At 42.7% G+C, this 18,330-nt stretch overlaps 1 protein-coding gene across 5 annotated transcripts in view; it reads right to left on the reverse strand.

The window, feature by feature from the left end:
- LOC124179856 (transcription factor SUM-1) overlaps positions 1-18,330 on the reverse strand; it is a 62,392-nt gene that overhangs the window by 31,709 nt on the left and 12,353 nt on the right. For 2 of the 5 annotated variants that reach the window (XR_006870163.1, XR_006870162.1), the window contains exons 4-5: positions 4,214-4,292; positions 3,896-4,068 (exon numbers count right to left, since the gene is read on the reverse strand). Coding sequence is in view for 2 of the 5 variants with exons in the window: in XM_046564668.1 (XP_046420624.1) it covers positions 4,022-4,068; positions 4,214-4,292 (126 nt within the window). In the remaining 3 variants the exon portion in view is untranslated. Of the gene's footprint in view, positions 1-2,906; positions 4,069-4,213; positions 4,293-18,330 lie in introns of those variants that run through there. The other 3 variants (XR_006870161.1, XM_046564668.1, XM_046564667.1) reach the window with 3 other exon arrangements.

Genomic DNA, 18,330 nt, shown 5'->3' on the forward strand with positions numbered 1-18,330 from the left:
TTACGGTAGGTGACATTTATGTTAAATATAAATTACGACAGGATCGATTCGTTTTTCTCTACATGTTACGCTTTCGTATGATTTATTATTATTATTGTTGTTGTTATTGTTATTATTGATTTTAATTCGGAATAATCGACTATCGAGACACAAACGTGAATTTGACAACATTCCCAGGAGTCACGTGACTGATTATTCGGTGTGTAGCCAACGCGTGACGATGCGACAACTAAGTTGTACCTGCAGCTGGAATATATCTGGAAAGAGGATGAAGCAGCGATGCGTGTTATAGCCGAAGTAAAGTGTCGGTCAGGCGTGTGGCCTGGCTACCTCATTAATATCGATCTGGATTCTGCGGTCTCAGCTTTCCAGCATCGGGATGAGACGGACATTAATCTGTTTAAAAATACCCGTGCCCAGAGACGCTGCCGGGTAACCGAATAGCCGATTTCTCTCTCTTTCATACTCGCAGCAGCAGGCCGCTTATATTCTCATCTTCCGTGTTTGCGGTAGACTCGGTTCCCGTGAACTTTCATTGTTTGGAATTCAAGCCCGAGTAGGGGAATTTGAAATTTTAAATTCCCTCCTCTCCTTACAGACCGAGCTTTTCCTCTCGTGCACTTTCCCGCAGCTTAGCAGTGTCCGTCTCCTCACCTACACCCTCGCGTTGACTCGACGAGATACAACCTCGAAAGTTATGCCAGTCACGGTTGGCTTAGGCAGGGACTAATTACCCCCCAAGAAAGTTTCCCGCTCTCTTGCTCTTGGATTGCCGGACACACAGCGGCGACCAACTTGGCGGATAGCGTCGCCGCTTCGTGTTCGCTGTTTACTTTGTACACACGAAGAGAAGCCGGGCGAAGATTGAAAAGTTTGTTCCTCTCTTTTCCGACTCCACTCTATCTCCCTCTCTCTCTCTTCGAATTCTCATTTTCCCATCTCCTTTCGGTTACGGCTTACCGCGACGGACGGATGGACGGACGGGCTGCAAGCTCGCGGGTATTTGAGTCCGAGAATGGACCCTCGTCCCTCCGAACGATTATGTCTTCAAGTCGGATGTAGGCAGACCCACTCGCTCGACAATCGGAAACACCCTTAGAATCACCCGACCAAACATCGCCTATTTCCGAGAGACTTAACCTCGCTTTGTACAAGCAGCTTAATCTGTAAACTGTTGACGGTTGTATCCAAGTCCGGCAAAATCTTAGCCACTTGTGACGGGAATCTATTATGGCGGAGTTTCTTTGAAGGGGAACCACTGTTTAGGGGTAAAAGATGACCGTAAGATGAGAATATTTCGATTTATTTTGTCGAGTCTTGTGTAAATTACGAACACGGGTCAAAAAATTTGCAGTCGATGTTCACTGTCTGAAAATCAAATCCTCGTGAAGTCACTTCGAGACGAGCAATTGATTTTTCTGAAAAATGAATATATTTTCTACCGACCCGCGTTCCGCCAAGGCATTGTAATGATTTTTTTTTTCAATCAGTTTCCGCAACGTATCGAAACTTTGGATGAAGGAGCTTTTCGCGCTTCAACTGTTTCCTCGGTTAAAACTCGACAAGTTATTCGACGTTATTCCGAATGACTTACAATCGAACACCTAAATTTCTTAAACTCTAAAAGCTCCGAATTATCCGAATGGCTGAGTACTCCCTGAATATTCGCAAATTTCCTTCGCACAGAGCTTGCGATGTATCGCAATTCACTGCTCGTTTGTGCGATGCTTCAGTACACGGAGAAGTTTGGTTTCCATTGCGTGCCTATCGCTACGGGCATATCGCATCAACTAGGCGCTCGGCTAACGGTCATTTTCAGTAATAATTGTTTCGCTGCACCGGAAATTCCTGTCAATCGTCCGCCTCGATGCGTTTGTAATACGCGTTATCGAACACCGCATATTCGCAATGATTCAACAACAGGTTACACCCAAGCTCCATCGTTCGATATCTATTTTCTCTCTGATCCGTTATAAACGAGTATCGAATCTCCATTGATGTAAATAACCGTGATCAAGGTAAAAAATGTCACGCACACGATTCGCGGTCGCTCAATGACGGCAAAAAAGGTCACCGACCCGGAGAATTTAGTCGGCTGTAAGAGCTTTGTAAGAAGAGTGTGCAGCTGGTTGCAAGTCCCAGATGCTGCTGGGTTTTTCACGGCCAGCCAACAGACACGAACGAATTGGTTTTTGCAGTCGTTTACGGTGTAAGCGCAAGCCGCTCGTCGTTCGAGCGTTTTTATCACATCCGTGATACCGTATCCATTGACAAAACTTGCAATCGAGACGCTCGCTCAAGAAGATACTCATTCATGATACCCGATGAGAAACATTCAATCCGCCGGCTCTAAAATTGAAGCAATTTTTTCATTCTTTCTCTGTTTTTACTTTTGGGCAACCTTTCCCGAGATCGCCACGCGGACTGCGCGAAGTTTGCATCTTGTGAGGTTTTACGCCGTAATTGGCTGATAATTTCACTTTGGAAACTAGGAGAAGGTTAGTCTTGTTACCCGTTCTTGCAAAGCTTGCGGGTTTCGAGAGGGTTGATGTGGGAAGACAGCGGACCGGACATTGTTTCTCCGCTACCATCCTGTTGCAGACCTTATTTCTTACTCAATATTGCACGAGTCTGAGCGAGTCTGTAAGCTCGTATCAATGTGCTGATTCAATTAATATATTTATACTGGAGGTTTTTTTTTGCGAAACTCATTGCTCAGCGCCGGGAAATAGGCAACCGAACTTAGATCTGACATTTGTGTAACAATTTCTGAAAATATGTCCCTAATATCCGATCTACGGAATTACGAGTTACAATTAGTTCGAATTTGTTGATTTAATTTTGTTGTTGTTTTTTTTTTTTTTCTCATGACAAGACGTATGTTCAAATTAAATTAATTCAAAACACCTGTCTCATAATTTTGTTACGATTCCACTTTTTTAATTTTATTTACATATATTTACAGACAGATTTCTAATGACAAAGTCGCTAATTCGCTGGATGTTGTCACTTTTATTTTCTTCCCGAGCATCATTAGGGACTCGATTTGTGAGGATGTTCTTTCTTAAATCAGCGTGAAAAGTGCGGCTGAAAGAACAAACGAGCAACCGGAAAAAGAGGAGGGATCGGATGCAAAAAAAAAAATTGTCGAGTCGCACCTTATACTTAGGCCAAAAGGGAGATTGGCTGCCATCTTCGCATACAAATCTGGCCCCGTAGACGCGATTATTGGTTCAGTTTGATCCGTTGCGCCTGTCTCCGGAGGGTTGAAAAAAGGATCGGCAGGGCGTGGTGGAACTCATTAGCCATCGGTGGATTACCCGCCCCTCCCCACTCCTCTCCCTCTATCACTCTTTCTCTCTCTCTCTCTCTAGAGAAAGTAAGGTAGGTATTAGGCGCTGTCACCCGGGGTGGAAGAGAGACGGAGAAGAGAGCCGGCTGAGAAGGGGTCATCAATATTCGTCAGAGAGTGGTGGACGGATGACGCGAGAAAGCAGAAGAGGCGTGATTCCGCATAACCGAGGCTTTTCCAAAACCCCAATTCGAGAGATAACCCTTTTCTCGCTACCGCAGCCGGCTCGCGTCTCTCTTCGACGCTCATGCCCCAGTTTTTGGTCAATTTTTTCAGTAGCCCCCCCACCACCACCACCACCACCATCACCAACCTTTGTCCGGATCTGCGTGGTTTTGATTGATACTCCTTCGATGCATTGAAATTTCTGTCGATGGATCATTTCTTACCGAGCAACGCGAAAATCGAAAAATTTTACGGCGAGGCTGGTTTTTTAGTTCAGTGACGTCATTATACAGCTACGTGTATCACGATCAGTGAGGAAAGAAATACTGCAAAATTATCTGTACATGCGTCGTGATTCTTGTCAGTTTTAAAGCCTACCTTATAATACCGAGCGAATGGAACGTTATGCTTGAACTGAGGAAACTTTTCGGCGAACAAGGTTAAAACTTGAGAAATGCTCGATTAAGGGTTGTTGAACAGAGGCTCGGTGGTGATTCTCTTGGATTATGAGGGGACGTAACGTCCGGATGTATCTTCGTCCGTCAGTTTTTCTAGAAAATACCAGTTCGCGGTTGAAACGATACGTTATTCGTCCGCGTAACTGGGTAAGGGAAGATCGCTCGGCCAAAACGGAACGACTTTGTTTCAAACACCCCGTGTTTTGACTCGGTGATGATACATGAACTTGTAACTTACCGTTGATTGGTTGAAACCTCGCTAAGGGATCCGAGAACTGGTGCAGTCTGTCGGTGACGTACTGCGGTGATTCTCCGTTCTGTAAAAGGAAAAACAAGAAATGGTATAAATATTAATACCCTTTTCGTCGTGTGGCCTGCTGGGTATAACCGAACGGCGAGAAGAGGGCGAAGTAACGATCATTTATGGTGGAAGGTATTCAACGTCCAACGTTTCGCAATCATCTAGAAAATTGGACGAATAAAGTGCGGGGCGGTCGCGTCAAGGGAGAAAGTTTTCAGCTGGAAAGAAGAATCCAGCTGCGCGCACCGCGGCACGGCGGGAGTTAAAAAGACGAAATAAGTTTGGATTAAACGAGAGAAAGCGTAGAGGGAAGGAGAAGGGAGAAGGGGGATGATAATTTCAGAAGATATTCCTCGATCCTGCGAAGATACACATCGTTGTGCCGTTTTCTTGGTCTTGGCTTTGGAAGAGAATGATGGGTTAATTCCCGGGAAGGCAGGCGAAACTTTACGAGTCCTGCGTGTCCACGGTTTTCGACTGCTTTCACCCGCGGTGACAAAGTAACGATTTTCCACTATGACTCGGCCGACAGCTTCCCGAATTCTCTTCAACGGTACTTTAACGCTTTAACGCCTGACTCGCGCAGCCTTTAAGTCAACTCGTAAGGCTCCGGATCGTAAAGTGTAACAGAGTTCACCCCTCTTATACCATCGACACATTTTCGTTACGGCTAGAGATTCCCTGTGACGGCCTGTCCCTACTCACTCTGGTTGATGGTACGCGTCTCGTATATAGATCCCTGGCCTCCAGGGTCCTGCATACAAACCGAAGCTGCTCTTCCAAGAGCGAAAAGCTACACAAGTCTTCCGCCGCATCACGGACACTCTATTTAACGTCACTCCAACTGTACGATCGTTAAACCACTGTGGGGTTTAGCCTAAGTGGTGTATATCGGCATTAAACCACTCGAGTATCACCGTTCTCTTTTTTCATCATCACCGCGCTCAACGTTCTCACCGTGAAGTACGAAATGTAACCGAAATTGATCAACGGACGTACATTTACTTGGCTGAGAATTATCTCAAATTAATTCGAGTGCACACGCTCGGTCGGAAATCTTTTGAGGACACTTGAAGTCGTTTGATTTGTTCTCAGTTGATCCAAAGCCATGTGCGTACGGGCAGTGCTTCGTTAAACAAAAATACGGTCAACCGCGACTTCCTTTTTTCTTGCCGTTTCCGATCACCGTTCGATCATCCTTTAAACAGCTTGTTCAAGTGGACAGGAAGATTGGGGTCATCGTCGAAACGTGACGATCGAGTTTGAAGGCGAATAAAGTTTGGATCCCCCTTGATTGAAACCATTCGGCGTGGGGTATATATTCAATTTTCGCTTAGGTACGAGGGTTCTTAGAGACAGGTTCCGTTGTACAGCGAAGCGGTGGAAAAAGCAGCTTGAAAGAAAATCTGAAAAGCGGTAAAGTGGAAAAGTGAGAAAGCACACTTTCGACGTAATTTTCAGTAGAAGTCGTTCCCGGGGGTTTTGGATTTCGGATGTCGTCTCGCTCGAACCGGGAGAAGAACACGCGTCGGCACGTATACTACTATGGGTCGGAAATGCGGAAGGAATTTTCTCAGGGAAGTACGCGCGAATTCCGCAAAATCTTTGCCAGCTTGCGTGGGCGTTTTCAACGGCCATGGAAAGAATCGGACATTTTTTAACGCTGACTGAAAAGCTCCGCAGTCCCGGTTCCTCGAGGATGAATGGATCGGGTCGAACCGCGGGTCAGAGGGAAATCAAAAGAACCGTCCGTCCGTCCGTCCAGCTCCCTGGAAACCGATGAAATTCAAAACTCTATCGCGTATCAGGATCCTCCTCGGATCCGGCATCGTCCACCGTCCGTTTTTCTCCACTCTGATTTGATCGATGCACACTTTTACCGCGGATTTCCATCCGCTCTCAATCTTTATGCATCACTTAGTCCCGGACTCGCGTCGCGAAAGGTTTTCGGGAATGGTGAAAACAAGAAGGAATCCAGGCTAGCTGGCACTGGTTTCCCGTTTTTTTTTTCCTTACTTTTTATTTTACGCATATCTTCTTCCCAGCCAAGCAGAGCCTGCATGCCTCATTGTAAAGTGTTTTGACACTAAACTTGTGACGTGGATATCCTCCGCAGTCGGTCGCGGGGACGATGGTTCGGGTTAGAAAAATGTCGCCGTTGAATAAAAACGCGGATACAAGCGTCAAAACATCGTAAAAGAGAGTCTCGTCAAGCCGGAGTTGTCGGAATTCATAGTAGCAATTAAACATATTTTTATACTAGAACCCATGCGGTGCAGCCGAGCCGCGACGATGAGAGGAGAATTCCTCTTGCCGGCTGAATTTCATTGCGACTATCACGGCTTTTCGGTTATCTTCAAAGAAGCTTTTCTACCGCTAATATTCCCTCCATGATTCCCAATGACGAATTAATTGGAACAACGGACCACCGTGACGTCAGAAACACCAACGTCGCAGCTTCCTCGACGGCACGTTTTCTCCGACTCCTCGCATTTTCACACGACGGATGTCGCTGTACTCGGTCGTAACTCCGAATTCACATTCTTTTCATCCTGAGGCGGATTTCGGGCCGCGGGACGAGCTGGAAACGATCGGGACTCCGTCAACGCTTCGCCGTGTCCCCCTTTTCTCGGACTCGGCGATGAATCCCTTTCGTCTCGCTCGGATACCTTCATCGACCCGCTTTTTCACTGTGTACGACAATATAATATAACACGAAAATATCTGATCTGACGCCCGATTTCTTGTTTTTTCATTTTTTTATTTTTTTATTTTTTTTTTATTCACCACACGCTCCGCTCGCCTCGGATAGAAATTCTCACGGACCTGTAACTCAGACTTGTTAATTTCTTTTTACCATTTCAACATCTTACTCTTTATACCCGAACATTTCAATCGTCTGAAACATATTTCGTCTGCCGTTTTACCGCTCAATCGCTGTATCGAGAAGAAAATTGAAGAGGTACATCTAGAGCTTGCGAGACGATTGAAATTTGAAAAACTCTGTACCAAAAGCAACTGACTATTACCTAATCGTTACAAGTTACAATGACGACTCGAAGGTATAGTTTTAACTTTTTTTCAGACTGTATTTCGATGACAAGACTTTAAACTTTTCCAAAAATTGAGACCAGAATTCCGTACATAATTGTTGATGAAAATTGGCAGTAAAAATTGTACGTAAGTTTTCTGCTGGCGTTTGACGTTATCTCGAATTCTCCTCGGAACATTCCTTTAGTCTGTATTCTTAAGCAATCGGTTTCCAGTTTACGCGACAATGTGTTTCGAAATAAAAATCAGCCGAATTAATTTCCAGCGTTTCGTCAAATGCAATTTGAAAATATCCACCCTGCCGAATCGAAAGTGGTTTCGTCAGCAGCGAATTGGGTCTCGGCTGTAAGACGAAGTGAGACATTTTAGGGGCGGCGCTGATCGGTCGAGACGGTGGTTAATATTCCTCGGATGCCGTGACTGATCCTTTTTTCTAAATTGTGTCGTATAACGCATCGGCGTTACAGGTTACACTGTAGACGAGCCCGACCGGGTTGCTTTTATTTGGCAGGCATGACGCGCCCGCCCGAAGGAACACGAACATCGCATAAGGCTGCAGGTCTTAGCTCCGGGACGCGAATAGAATGAGTAATCAGTACAGAGTCTCGGTTGTCTCTGTCTCCTCGGCTCCGCTCTTCCACCGTTTTCGGTGGCTGTTAATTCCTCGGGTAAATTACGCACTTGCCGCCGCGTTTAGGCAGCAAACCTCGCCCGACTTCGCATTTTGCCACGAAACCGCGGAGTTTTTGGTCGTCGTTGTACGAATTCTGTGTATAAGTTTTGTGGTTTTCATTAAAAGATAGAAACAAAAAAAGAGAAACACAAAGTTTTATCACCTATCCTCGACTCTTTAATTGTCACCTCAGCTTTTTTACGTTTTTCTTTTTTTTTTTTTTTTTAACTTTATTTTCTCTTTTCAATCCACTTTATAAATTCGAGAAATTAGTGCCGTCCCGGCACAGCGCGAGTGCTGACAATGACAAAGGGAAGAAAAAATAGCTGTTGAAATTGTGGGAGACTCGATTCTCTTCGGAGCTTTCGGATATTCTCGCGTACCGCAGCATTCGTTAAGTTATTTCGAAGATTGCTAAAAGGGGGCTAAAGTTACACCCATTAACTCTGGCGCCATCAACCGAAACGTAAAATTACACCTTTTCTCAGGCTCTTTATATACATGTATATAGATTTACATATAACGCTGCTTGCGGACGAAAGCTTTATAACGACGCCCGTCGACCCTCGGCCGACAAATGGATGCGTTTAAAATTCACCGTATTATATTCTTTCATTTTTATTACATTTCTTCTTACTTTTCTTCACTCACCGTCTCTCGCTCTCTTTCTACACTGCAGAAATACCAGACACACCCACATCACGTTTCGCCACATTGATGAATCGAACTCGCACTCGATATTATACTTGATCTTTCCATTTGATGCTGCAAAATTGCAATTACGGTCGGAAATATTGTCCAGAAAATGTCTCCGTGGAAACCACGCTGGGGCTGAATTACAAATCTAGGTATAAATAATTCCCTTCGTGAGTATAAAAATCGGCTATACGTGCACGTGTATACGTATATGTACATTTTATTTTATAGTCTTTAATTAAATCGCGGCCGCGTCTCAGAAACGACTTTACGAGTCAACCGAGCATCTGTACTTTATTTCAAATCGCTCGGTCTTTGTATTATTATATTTTTTTCTCTCCACTTCCTCGTCTTTCATTCGTTTCGCATTTTTTGCTACAGTTTATTTTTTTTCTCATTTTCTCATTACTTCTATCGGTTGATTTTCTTTCTTCGTTTATTTTTTTGTCTCTCTCTCTCTCTCTCTTTTCGTTGTACTCTTCGTTTCGTTTTCCCTCTTTATACTTCTTACGACGGGAAATACTTCGAGTTCTGAGCCTTGAATGTATATACGTATATGTATGCACACACACGCACACGCGCGCTTATTTATTACATACCATATTTACATTTGCAAAGATCCGACCGGAGAACTTTGTATCGATTGGTATACTAATTGAATTTCTTCGGTCATTTTTCTTTTATTTTGCGAATTACGTATCACAGGCGGGTCCTTGGTAAACGTGTGTGTTATACATATGTGTGTATATGGCGGGCATATAACTGGTATAACATGTAATATTTCCAACGATTTACGAGGAGCAAAGCAATATCAGCCCGCGTAATCCTGTGCGACGAAATTGACGTCCCGTTCGCTGGATCCCCAACAAGGATAAAAAAACAAAAAAACAAAAAAAAAAAAAAAAACGAAAACTGATTCCGTAAAGAAATCGGGCATTTAGTTGCAGCACGTGACTTCGTCCCTGAATTCTCATCCCTTTCAACCTAATTTCGACCTTAATTCGCGCCTAGTTTTACACCCTCATCGATCAAATTCGCGGCTGGGAGTTTTGGTAAAAATAAGTTCCTTGTAACCGCTGTGCAGCGATCTTTGGGGCGGGAAAACGCGCGTGGATTATCAGGGACTCTTGCTCTTGGGAATTTTAGCTCGGAGGGTACGGATTATAATCGATGTTTACGCGAAAGAGTGGGAAGTGCGCCATGAAATTTGCCTGAGCTCTTCTTCTCTCTGCTCGATCTCTTCAGCTCGTGGCAAACATCATAAACTCCGAAGGATATAGAGATCTCGAATGTCCCATCATCTGCGAAATATATGTCGCTGGGATAGCCGGAAAAATAAAATAGTGGATAAATTTTATCAAGTCGCAAATTACTCTTGCTCGGAATTCACATTATTTCACGGATCGTGTCAATTTTCTCTCTTGTTATTTCACACTGCGGTCTGTTTGCGGTGAAATATTCATTGGGTGAAGCGAAAATATAAAAAAAAAAAAAAAAAAAAAGTACAACGACGATTCAAAGACCGCGACTTACGCGAAGCAAATTTAATTCAATTAAAACGCTATCTTCTCAGTTGTTACGTGAAAAGAAATGGTGAAATTGGTGAATTTCGACCATAATATTCCACGAATGGCAGAGTGGCAATATTTCGTGCCAAGAAAGTGGCATCGATTATCCGATTCTAACGAATCATCCGCGGAGCGCGTGAAATGCAGAATTTTTTGCAAACGCAGAACTTCGAAGGAAGCGAATTGCGGGAATTTCACGATGGTAGATCACTATGAGTCGGAGCGCAGCAGTTGTGAGTATGGCCGTATCTAGACGAGCCGTGATGCTCTTCGTGTCCAATTAGTGAACCTTAAACAACGCCGCTTGATATATTATATCGCTCCGGAATATCGCGTGATTAATAAATCCATGCGAGTGGGATTCGGTTCCGACCGTATAGCCGCCGTACGGAAATAGGCAGTGAAATAATAATGACAATAATAACGGTAATGAAAACAAAATGAGGTAATAAGAAACGAAGTGAATAAATAAATTCTGAAAGAAGAAACAAAACAAAATTTAGAAAAAAAAAAAAAAAAAACTTCTGGGGATAGATCAGACGCCCACGAAATGGAAAAATCGCGGGTGATCAAAGAGAGCTTTACGTTGATGCTCGGCTGCCATTCTTGCAGCTTGAAAGTTCGTCCTAACCGGCTCTAAGCTTTCGACGCGGCCAAGGATTCGATTTGGAAGCAACGTTAGAAAATGGCGCGTTGAATTTTGTCGTATTATTTTTGGAGGGGGGGAAAAAGCTCCGTTCGAAGCTCTGCATCGCAACTTGCACGCTTTGTTATCTTCGCAGTTTTGCAGCTCGATAAATTCCCGAATCCTAGACCGGTCGTGTGGAGAATAAAAATTCCAGGAGGGTAAATGGAGGGAAAAAGCCCGCGAGGAGTAGAAGGAGAATAAAAAAATAAATTGAAAAATGAAAAAAGCTGCGGAGGGCTTTCGCCCGGGTTTAGTCAGGTCTGAAATATATTGCCGTTGCGGTCATCGCTTATCAACAAGCTTTATTTTATTGCCGAGATTTATCGCACGCTCGGACCTGCGGCACTCGGCTCGTTCGAGCTTTCCTCCACTAATCGCTACGTCTAAATTCGATTAACCCGAAAACATAGATTTCTCTATATTCCCGTCAACCCACGTGTCGTCCATACGCGTACAGGTATGCAATAACGTATCACCGGATCGACGATGTCCGATTTAATAGCTCTCAACCGGTCGAATTTTCAAATTGCACGCGTCATAATTTTCGCGGTTAAGCAGCTGCAGGCCGGCGTAGCTGAGCGAGCGTGAAATGAGAAAAATTGGTTGGTGAAATCGAATTCGAAATAAAAAAAACGAGAAAAGGGTTCGAGGCTCTCAAAAGCGGCGTAAATTGGGCTGCAAGAAAAGATCAAGCCGCCGAGGTTCCGCCTCCAAATTAGAATTTTGTCTCTTTAGTTGTCGGGTTCGGAATGTTGATCGGTGTCGCGTCCTCTGATCCGCTTGTTCATTCCCAACCACCCTTCCCCCCTTCGAAATAGTTTTCGACCCCTCGCTCCACCTCCTCACCGACGTTTCATCTCCTCTCTTTCTCCGTTTATTCGTTTATATATACGTGCGGTATACGTATAAGCATACATGCGTATATCCCGAGATGCGAGGACGCTGTGAGAACTATTCTCAGCGGGTCGCGGCTCTGACTTCTCTTCACTGGGACTCGGTCTAGTCCGCCGACCCTGGAGGTTGACAACGTCAGCGATAACTGTGTGAATTTCCTGCATTCGGTTTGCAATCAATCACGATCAATCAGGGGCTAACCTATTTCAGTAATCAATTCCATTTTGTGTTTGTCCTTTGCTCGATTTGCAGCTTTAAGGATTTCACCGTCTGCGCTGAGAAAAAGTTTAGTTTCGGTTGCCGCTCAGTCCTTAACTATTTTTATTTTTCACCACAGTCGAAAAATATAGTTCTGGGTAGAAAATGAAAATTAGTTTTCTAGTATTCGTTACTATTCTTTCTCATTACGATCACTGTTGCTATATTTTCCTGTTACTGTTGCGAAAATTTAACGCTTGTGCAACGATAAATTGACGTCAAAGCCTTGTTTAACTAAAAAAGTAGAGTAAACCTCAGAAACTGATTTTGCGTTGCAATTACTAAAAACGGATCGACGATAGCGCAAAATGGTTGCGCGTACCTCGTTTTTCGTAATTCCAACAATATTCAAACAGTTTTTTTAACGATACCTGTTTTACCGAATTTTTCTATCTACTATAACAAATCAAATTTGTCTCACTGTATGCAAAAGATTCTATTGTTCGATTTTTACCGAGGGTTAAAAAATATTGCCATTGTAATTTGAAAGATTTGATTTACTCTGATCCGTGGAAAAAGAAGTTACGTGACTATGGGAGAAAAGGTTTAAATCTTGTGACACGAAATTCGAATAGAAAAAGGGATAGAAATAGACGTGATTAGATTTCCGGATAACGAAAACCCAATTTCGATTTTATAGATAACTGTATTTTTCCAAAAAATAAATCAATTTTCCGATAAATATATACTGCAATTGTAATCTTGTATACGTATGTTGTATAATGATTGAATACATTTATCAAGCTTTTATCCAAATATCAGTTGGAGCGAATTATCAAATTTCGATTCTATAAGTAGATAATGATAGAAACGGTGAAACAAAAATCTGTAACCCCCGAAATATAAATTCAGTAAAAACTTTTCTACCGTGCTTAAAAACGTATTTTATTTCTAGCGAAATTATACAGTTGAGCGAAACAAAAATTCTGTACGCTAAAACTTTTTTTTCCTCACTTATTAACAGGTACCGATTGTAGCCAAGAATAAGAGCAGCAAAGTTCATCCCCGACGACGAAATCTTCCGATGGATGAAGGAGTGAGTAGAGAAAATTTAGATATAATATAGGTACGTTACACACGTGCACATTTGCAATGAATTTGCACCGGGTCTCTCTTTTTCTTTATCTCCTTCTCCGTCTCTCCCGGTTAGAGTGTAAGACCGTTAACTTATTACGCGGGAAAATTAGAGGGGTTACTCCTATTAATATTCGCGGGACAAGTAATCAGCGAGCTTTTAATGCGAGGCGGTACAACTTTACGATAATGCAAGTGGAATAGAGTGGCTTTAAATAAGCACAATGTTTGCAGTCGTATACAGTGCCGCAAGTATATGTGTATGTGTATCTGGGTATACGGGATACGGGCGAGGCTGGTTCGAGTAGGGTTAAAGCTGTAGGGGTTACTCTTTTTGATCCTCTCGGTTCAACCAGGCTGCACTATACATATATATATGGAAACGTGAAATAAACGCTACTCCGCGTCAGTTCATCCCCGTTGCACCGAAGCTCTCGACCTCCGTTCGTGCCAAGAAATATTCTCATTCTTTTACTCTCTTTTATCTCGTAACATTTTATTTTTATTTTATTTTATCCCTTCATTATTTCCTCTCTCAACTTTTTTTCTTCGAGTCTTTTCTTTTACGCGAGAAAGACGAACCGCTCTTATACATGTATTCGAACGCCTCTGCAGACGCGGAGTAAATGCAATTTGATTTAACTTTAATACAATAACGAAATAACGGTACGGGTGAGATTTCTTTTTATCATCATTAAAAATTTGTCTGCTTTAGTAATCTCCGTTTTCTTTTCCCTGCCTATCTTCCACCTCTCTTTATTCCAGATCCGCAGACAGTCGTATGTAATAAAGACGCCAAGTCCGTACCTCGCATCGTTTTTGTTTCATTTCTTTTTTTTTTTTTTTTTTTTATCTTGTTTTTGCGACCTGCAGCACCGACTCCCGTCCTTTCCGCGGAACGCGTTATTATTATTTTCACATTTTTTATTTCTTTATTTATTAATATTTCGCCTCTTGAAGATTTCTGGTATTTTATACTTATAATTATATAACAACGTCTTTGCGATGTATTATACCAAAGCTTCCCCCCCCCCCACGTATGAGTTTTACACATCAAGCATGTTATTAAATTCTATACAGCGAGATATTTACAGGTATATTCTACCTAAATAATTATCCACGAGTTTGACAGTGACACGATAAATCTCGACGGTTGTCTCCCGGAGAGATCGTTAAACAAGAAAAAGAATTCGAGAAGAAGAAGTGGAAGTAGAAATAAAAAGAAAAAAGAAAAAAAAAATAAAAAAAACGAGCCGAAATTTCGTTGGGATGAAACGAGGCAAAGGCGCTCAACTATAATACGATATATTGAAAGATGTGCGGTATTTCGTAATTAAATCGCGCTCATAGACTAGCTACCTGCTTTTGAAAATTTTTAAGAGATTTGTCGTGCGTATATTTTTAGAGTATACATAAGTATCTGGACCAGAGGCAAAGATATCGTTACATTTTCAATCGTATCCCATAATTCGCTGATGCTGGGTTCTATCTTATAATATATGTATAAAGGACGCGCAAAATGGACGCAAGCGGGATAATCGCCGCGAAAGATACGCAGGAATTTTTCTAGCATCGCACCCTAATTTATTAGCCCTTTTCAACCTCCTCTACTCCCACTATTCGCCGGCCGGTGTCACACAGCTTTGGGATTATATTTAGCAAAGAAGCATCGCGCAGAGAAAAGGAGAGAAGGAGAATCTCGCCCTCGCCTGTTCGGAAAATATATTTCATTGTGTAATCCCTTCCTCGAAGAAGAATCCTATTTGCTGTAACCCTGTCTCTCTTTTCCCTTTTTCTCTCTCTGACGCTTCGTCCATGCGCGAATATATGGAAAGCGTTGACAAAATCCCGGGGTGAGAAGGATTCTTTTCATCTCTTTTCTTCTGTTCTCTTCAGCAAAAGTATAAAACGAGGAGAAAGAGGAAGATGATGTAAAGAAACTTTCAATCTCGCACTTTGGGACGACATGACAGCCTCGCTTATTTGAAGGAGAAATTCCGTCCAATTTTTTTTTTTTTTTTCGTCGAGATTCTCAAAAAACGCGGCTTCAATTTGTAAACATATTATCTGATTGTAAGTCGTTCACTACCCTTAAATTAGTTACCCTCTTGCTGTGATCGATCGATAATGGGCTACACAGAGAGAATTATTACGTTTCCCATCGCATTTTTATACATCTTTCACTGTTTACCAGAAAATAACTATCGATGTGCTTTCAGGGAAAGAAAAATATGAGATAAAATTTTTTTAGTTTAAATTATTCCCTTCACATGTTTCAGTTAGCGCACGTAATTTGAATCTGAAAATTTGAATCTTGTAGATAAAGTAGTGAATATTCAAACTCGTAACCCTCGCGTGGCAAAAAATAGATAATGTCTGTTCCTACTTTGGAATTGGTTGAGTAGTGAATTCCCCACGGATGCAGATGGTTTTTCTTTCTAATTATTCTCGCGTCCCGTTGATTGAATGTTTTTGATTGAAGTTCACCGACTGCATGGGGCATGGAATTTTCAATTTTTCATCTTTTTATTCTACTTGTTAACTCCACTGAATTTCTGTCGAAGCAATCAACGTTTGGCGGGAGAAAGGTAGCCGTAAAAGGAGAGAGAGAAATACAGAGTGGGGGAGATAAAGAGAACGAATGTGACGAATGGGTCGAATGACGGCAGAACAAACTGTTCCACAATTCGCGTAACGAACTAGTTACACGTATAACTGACAACCTGTTCCAATCCATCATTTTTGTAACTGTGGAATCACAGTTTGAACTGATTCGGGATGCAATTCAATGTGTATATAATATTGTGCTAATGCATCGAGAAGACTTTAAATTGTTAGAGCTACATATTTTTTGGTCATGGCAAACAAACAATACGTTACACGTATTCAACGCAACTATGAAATTCTCTCGGTTTGAAGTAGATATAAATCTACAGGGCTTTTTTACAAGTCCCCAAATCGATCTACCGCGCATGTGCAAGGGCGGGAAATTTGAAATGTACTCACGTAGAACGCGCAGAAATACTTGAAAGACGCGCACCCGCAAAGGCGGGAAATTTCAAACGAGTGGAGGTGGAATGCCTATAATTATTCTGCGAATGCGCAGTGGCTCGATTCTTGAGGTTGGAAAAATTTTGGCTGTCCACACGCCCTGTAGACTGTCTGCCGTGTGAAGTTAATTTTGGTAAAGCTCATCATGATCGCGAAGTGAATCGAGATAAGACACACTCTACACGCATTTTCGACTACGACTATAATGAAAATTACACAACTGCGGTGTCTTGGTGAAAAAGGAACACCACCTAGCTGTTCAAAGAGTTCATAAATGCGTTTTCTTCTCTCTTCTTTCGCCGGCCGAGCATAGAAGGCTCGATCCTGGTGTGGATGTACTCCGAGAGGGTCGAGGGTGGTAATGACTAGGTTCGTTTACTGCAGTCTGGGTTTTCGGGCTTATGTTTGTTAATGACTTACGTGCGTTGACAGAGGCCCAACACCCCGGCCTCCTGATACCGACTCTCGCGTCGTAGTAGGTCCGACGAAGGCTAGACGCACGGAATATTCAACGAGCCGGTTAATTATTAAAATTGACTTAGAGAGCGAGGGATGGCAGTCCGAAGTTATTGGCAGTCCGCTCGTCTCTGCATATGTTAATATACTATTCACGCCCAGCTTCTGTTTCGCCGGCAAATATTATACGTAGATATAGGTATGTATCCCAGACATACCGTACAGCGTGCACACCCCATAAATTATTCTAGTACCCCGGCATAGAATAGCCCGGAATATCACCCGACTTCGGAGAATCGTGGTTGAGCCGTAATGGCGAAGCAGTATGTGCGAGCGAATTGCGGTTTGTGAAAAAAAAGCTACGATAAAATTCACCGCGTAAGCTTACGCGATTTGCGATTTTATACCCTGCGGCTTCCTCGCGTATGACGCGGAAGTATCAGTTTATCGCTTCCTGCATCGAATGAAAATGTCAGCATCGTCACGAGCAGTGAAAAAATTTATACAGTCGTGTTGGTTTTTTGACATCCAGCTACGTCGATTCTCACCAGTCGACAGCAAATATTATACGCGCAACTAGGTGTGTATTCAGATTCTCCTCCACCTGTGTAATTGGTGCCGTCATTAATTTTCGACGCTTGAGCGTTCCGGATGCAAAAATTAATCGAAAATACGAGCGCTTCTTGGAATGATCAATAAATCGAAAACAGAGCTGCGCGGGTTATGCTGCTGAATTTCCGTAAATGCGTATTTTGTGTAATTTTTCATAACGATTCATCTGCATTGCCCAACAACGAGTTTTTTCACGTTAACCGTCTATGACGAGCATATGAATAAATAAATTATTGTAATTTTGCATAAAATTTTAACAAGTCAGGCACCAAAGAATACAAAAAGTACAAAAATATATGAGAAATATGAAAAAAAATGAGCTTAAACAAGTGTAACATTTAAAGCCGTGATCATATTCGAGTTAAGAATAGACCAGACATTCTTCTGAAGAAAAATATCAAATGCCTTAAATATGTGTAATTAAAATTAGAAAAATCAAGTTTCTCATCTCATCGAGTCCAGAATTTCGAAACCATTTTCTAGCTCAGCGATATCGATGAATCAAAAAATGAGATTTGACCGTGGGATGAAATACTCATGATTCCAAAAAAAGACGAAGAGAAAGATGGAAGAAGGTCCTGCAAGTTGGCCCGATTTATCATTCGGCATATGAATTTTTCAGCGGCGTTAAGACGTATCGGTAAAATCGATAGTCTGACAGTAGCTTGCGGTGCGACGAGCGAGTGAAAATGAATAATAGATAATCACTGGCGAAGGGGGGAGAGCATTTTCCGAATACGGAAAGGTGGATGCCACCGATTATCGTGTCCTCCGATTACGTAACGTCGGCCGTGCGTGAATGTGGAGTAAAATTTCTTGGGTTCGGCGACGACGTCCGCGGAAAGTGCAAGTAGGTAAGGAGAAAAAGTCATGGTCGCGCTTAGGTATTGAAAGCGGTTCTTGCGACGGGTCCGGGGTGGAAAAAAGTGGTAATATATACTTAATGCTGCCAAGGGGGCAAAAACATTGGCGTCCGTCGCTCGAGCCGGTCGAGTGTGGTCCACGTGGCCAACACGTGTGTCACGCAGTGTAA

The sequence above is a fragment of the Neodiprion fabricii genome, chromosome 4, assembly GCF_021155785.1.
Source record: "Neodiprion fabricii isolate iyNeoFabr1 chromosome 4, iyNeoFabr1.1, whole genome shotgun sequence".
Taxonomy (NCBI): domain Eukaryota; kingdom Metazoa; phylum Arthropoda; class Insecta; order Hymenoptera; family Diprionidae; genus Neodiprion; species Neodiprion fabricii.